Below are 4,812 nucleotides of genomic sequence, written 5' to 3'. Positions count from 1 at the left end.
GAGTGCTCGAAAATCCTGGACCTAGTCACTGTCCTTATGGCACGGTGGCCCCACTCAGGCACACATAATCTCACTGATCCAGACAAGGTCTGAACTTGGACTCCTCATTCTACAGTCAAGATCATGAAGTGACCCATGAAGTGACCCAAGGTCATGGAAGCAGGGGTGCAGGACACTGTCCAGGTACTGCTGGGACTCTATCCAGGCTACTGTCCTTGAGACTACATCTCCCCCCTACTGATGCATGTACCCCAAAGAAAATACACTGGAACATCCCTGTGGCCTGAGTGTCCATGAGCTTGCACAAACGAGTGTCACACGTATATGTAAAAGTCTATCCATTCCTAAATGTGTGTATGCTTTGTGTGTGCACAAGAAGACATGAAGTTCTAAGTGCAGGTACTAGTGTGTGGCACAAGCATGAAAATGGGTCTAAGAGTATATACGGGCGAATGTGAACGTCCATCAAGGGTCTTGAGTGTGAGAGTGTGCACTGATTTGTGTTTGTGTTTCCATGTGCACCTGCACGGATGCAAAGGCGACGGTGAGCTTGAGTATGCGTGGAGGTGTATTTGTGTGGGTGTGCGGGAGGGCATGTAGGAGCATGGGTATGTCTACATGCAAACACAAGTGAGCAAGTGGGAGAATATGGCAGGATGCACGTGAAGCATTTGTGTAGGTGCCTGCATGGGAGTGAGTGAGTGTGCTTCTGAGCGGGCATGTGTGCTTGCACGTGAGGGTGAACAGAGGAGGGGCAGGTATGACTCATGTCCCCAGACACAGTAAAACAGTGTCCTACAGAGCAGAGGTTCTTTCCTTGCTTCATTCATCCTGAGATGAAGACAAAAGCCCACAGCTATGAGAGCAGTCTCCCTGCCCCACCCTTCTGCTAGTCCTGTCTATTCTGAGGCTTGGGTCCCACTCCTGCAACCTCCTAGGCTCCATAGGGCCTGCCAAGCAAGGGGAAGGCACAAGGCCCCTGGTCGCAGGGACACCACCCCACCACAGCCACAGGGCCCTTCTGGCCACACTCAGCTCGGGCCATTGCAGTAGAAGAGGACAAGCAGAGTGTCCTGTCATCACATCCTAGGAGTCCCTTTCCATGGGCGATCTCAACACATTGAAAGCACCTTGGTCCAAAGTGCGGCTCGCACAGCCAGAGAGAAACTAGCAGATCAGTGACTTCAAGCACCTGACTAAGATGGCAGCATCCACGTCACTGATTTCAGAAGGTTGACAGGACAGGGAACGCCTTCCAGACACGGTCCACACATGGTACCCAGAAAACACAGCTGTCCTATGACACTGCTCCCATTGACAGTGAGGGAAACCGAGGCACAGAGATCCTCCCGCACCCCAGCTCACAGGATTTTGCAAGCACCCCTGAAATGCTTGGAGACCCCTCACTCACAAGCCCACCTGCACCCATATGAGTCAGCACCTGAGCCACCCTGCTCTGTGCACACAGTTACCCGTGCACCCAAGGAACTCAGCCCTTACCCCAGAGTCGGCAAGGATGTTAAAGGAAAGAGAATACATCAGAAGCCATCGGAACCCCAGAGGGCGCTGCCCACAGCTTAGGTGACAGACAGAAACAAGAGCAAACATATTCCTTAACAACCCTGATCTCCATCACAGGCATCCGACAGAAACAGAAGTCCATTTCCTCTACCCTGATAGGCAGCCTAGCTGAAAACACACAGTGTACACAAGTTCAGTAGACCTGGGCTACTTCAAAGAGAAAAGAGATAGTAACAGTAATACAGACTCATCTGGGGCAAAAGCAAGTGCACAGGGTCTATGAAGAACACTAGGTAAAGCTCAGAGCCAGTGGGCACAAGTCTGTCTGTGTCAACTACCCCAGGCTCAGGGATGGCAGGAGTGGCATCCTCCACTGTGGATGGAGGCCTTGAGCCACTGGCTAGACCAGCCCAGGCCCACTTTTCCCAAGAACCTCCTCCCCTCAGTAGCACGCCAAGACAGTGGCCTCCTGCTCTTCTGTCTTACTTCCCCACGGCTCTCGGAACCTCCCTGAAGATGGGCAGCGGTTCTGGAAGGGACCTTCTTCCCTGCACAGGACATGATCTGGAGCCCAAACCTCTCTGCAAAATGCAGGTCTGCTCGGAGTCTCTACCCTTGACCGGAAGGTCTGAAGTGGGGGTGCACACCTGACTCTGGAGCTTTCCTAGGACTCAGTTCCAAAGGACTCCCGTGCAGAACTAACACCCCAAAAGCAGCATCCCCTGTGTGTGCAGCAAGGGCCACCCTGCAGGGTTTCCACCATGACTCATTCTCGATTCTTCTGCATAGCTGCTCCAAGCCTTCTTCCCCATTACTGCCCGCCTAGAATTAGGAGGCGAGGAGGCAGCGCCATCAGCAGAAGGCTGCACAGCAGAGGTAACGGGCTGAAGGGAGGTGGCAGAAAGGCGGTGAAGTACACCAGCACTTCCTAAAGCAAGCACCACCTTCTCCGGGCATCTCAAACACTAAGGGGCAGAGTTCACTGACAGGCTGCAGGGTGCTTGGTATTCTGTAAGGGGCAGACGTTTGAAACCCTTGAGGACTACCTATGGGCTTCCCTTCATTACAGGTTTCCCTACCTTGATCCCCATTTAGGCGTCAATGTGAGACATGAATACAAATATTATAGAGGATAAAATGTTTTCGAAATGGCAGGAGATTTTCAACACATGCTTTCCTTATGGACATTTTTCTTTCACACTGCCTCTGTGGAAGCAGCATCTTCCTCTGTGGGCAGGGGCATGGCTGAGTTCAGTGAGGGGTGGGGGATTTATATCAAATTGGAGATCAGTCATTGGGAAACCTGGGTACCAGCTACCTAAGAATCCTTGTTTTCACGTGAGCTTCCTTCCCGCACTGGAGTAACAAGGGCTCCTCTATCCCAGAGGGAGGGGCACTGGCACCTTCGCAGACTCCTCCCTCTCGCCTTTTACATCTTTGCTCTAAAAGGAATGCCTACAGGCTGGGTAGGGGAGAAAATTACCAGTTTGAAAAGGACCTGAGCCCATGTCTCTCACTAGCCCTACTACAATGTATGCTGAGCATGAGACCTGCCATCATGGCCTCTGGGACCATGTACTGCTCCCTGACATCAGGATAGGGTGTGCATCCTATAGTCGCCAGGTACACCTGACTAACACCCCCCCCCCACACACACACACACACACACCAGCTATCCTCTCTCAATTTGGATCCTGGCGCAGCCCAGCCCCCCACAACTTCCCATGTGCTCCCAAGGCTACCTTCTTTCCTTATATGGGCTCCCCCACCTATCTGCCTCTCATCTCCCTCCTGCTGTTCTGTAGCTAGACCTAGAAACACAACACACCCTCAGCTGCCAATCCTAGGCAGGACCAGTGCAGGGGAAGGTACCAAACTCCTGGGAACTGTCTCCCGGTCCACCATCACCACCCCCATGTGTCTGGGTACAGTGGTCTGGGAGAACAAGGACGTCCGGAGTCCAGGAGGAGCCTCAAGAGGAAACCTATGCCCTTGTCCCAGCAGCCACCTCACCCGTCCAAGTTGAAAGAGACAAAGTTCCAGGCTCTGTGGAACAAGGGTAAAGGCTTCTAGGAGCAGAAATGGTGAAGATCAGATTGTGAGTGACCTTGGCAAACTCCTCTCCTTTGGAGCAGGAGTTAGGATGGTTAGAGATATAGGAGGGGTTCAAAGTCCATTCCCTCCTACTGACTGCTCCCACGGGTCCGCGGAATTGAGAAGCAAGCCCCAGACGCTGCCGCTCTAGGTGAACTGGAGAGGAGCCCAGGGACTGAGCGCTCCGCCAGCCTTGCCTCAAGACCGCGCATCCACGCATCCTCCCACTTTTCATCCCTCAACGGAGATGGGTGCAACCCAAAGCAATGGGTCAAGCTTAGGCTCCCGCTTGGGCACACAAATACTGCCTGACCTTGGGCGTTACACACACACACACACACACACACACACACACACACACACACACACACACACACGGTCTCGCGTCTCCACCCTAAAGACACTGTGGACTCTTACCTCGGAAGAAACCCCAAGTGCTAACCCTGACTGCATTCCCTGCTTGCTGAGTGACCTTGAACACTCACACCTCTCTTCAGAACCTCAGTTTCCCCACCCTCCCCATAGAAAGAAGAATGTTAAACTCCTGGCACCACCAGTCCCGCTGGCAGGTGTGTCTCCAACCCAATGGAGGGCGCGTGATGGCACTTACCGTCCTCCAGAGACGTGGGCGCTTGGCAGGGACCAAGGCGGCTGTGATCAGTAAGTGAGAGGCAGCCACCACAAGCCCGAAGCCGATGACCAGTAGGCTGCGCACGGGCAGCAAGGCATAGGATACGAAGGTGACCAAAAGGAGTTGCCAAACCCCATGCTCAGCAACCGCGGCTCCCACTGCGCCTCCCGCAGAACCCCTCGCCGGGCCACCCAGCGCGAAGGGGCAGCAGAGTAGCGCGAAGGTGAGGCTGAAGAACAGCGCCAGCTGACCGACCTGCTGCAGCTGGGACACCTGCAGGGATCGGACATTGGTGACCACGAACAGCGCCAGAAAGAGGATGCAGTGCACGGGGTGAGACCCCTTGGCGAGGCCAGGCGTGGGACCCGGCGCGCCCAGCAGTTCAGCCAGCGCCAGGGAGCCCGCCAGCAGGCTAAGCACCGCCAGCGCCTTCAGCGTGGCCGCCTGCTCCAGCCGCAGCGTGTAGCCGCGGAATAGCGCCTCCAGCTCGGGGCACGCAAACTCCTCGCCACACGCCCGGAGCCCGCGCCGGCCGCCCGGCCCAGCCGCCCGCTCTGCGCCCCCGG

General features: G+C 55.0%; 1 protein-coding gene across 1 annotated transcript in view; it reads right to left on the bottom strand.

The window, feature by feature from the left end:
• The window catches only part of LOC106144325 (adenylate cyclase type 1-like), an 83,486-nt gene that overhangs the window by 13,451 nt on the left and 65,223 nt on the right, over positions 1–4,812 (bottom strand). The window contains exon 4 of the mRNA XM_013353356.1: positions 4,226–4,810. Coding sequence (XP_013208810.1) covers positions 4,226–4,810 — 585 coding nt within the window. The remainder of the gene's footprint in view (positions 1–4,225; positions 4,811–4,812) is intronic.

The sequence above is a fragment of the Microtus ochrogaster genome, unplaced genomic scaffold (assembly GCF_000317375.1).
Source record: "Microtus ochrogaster isolate Prairie Vole_2 unplaced genomic scaffold, MicOch1.0 UNK6, whole genome shotgun sequence".
Taxonomy (NCBI): Eukaryota; Metazoa; Chordata; class Mammalia; order Rodentia; family Cricetidae; genus Microtus; species Microtus ochrogaster.
Note: the sequence above shows the minus strand (reverse complement) of the source record. Positions and strands in the feature narration are given on the sequence as shown.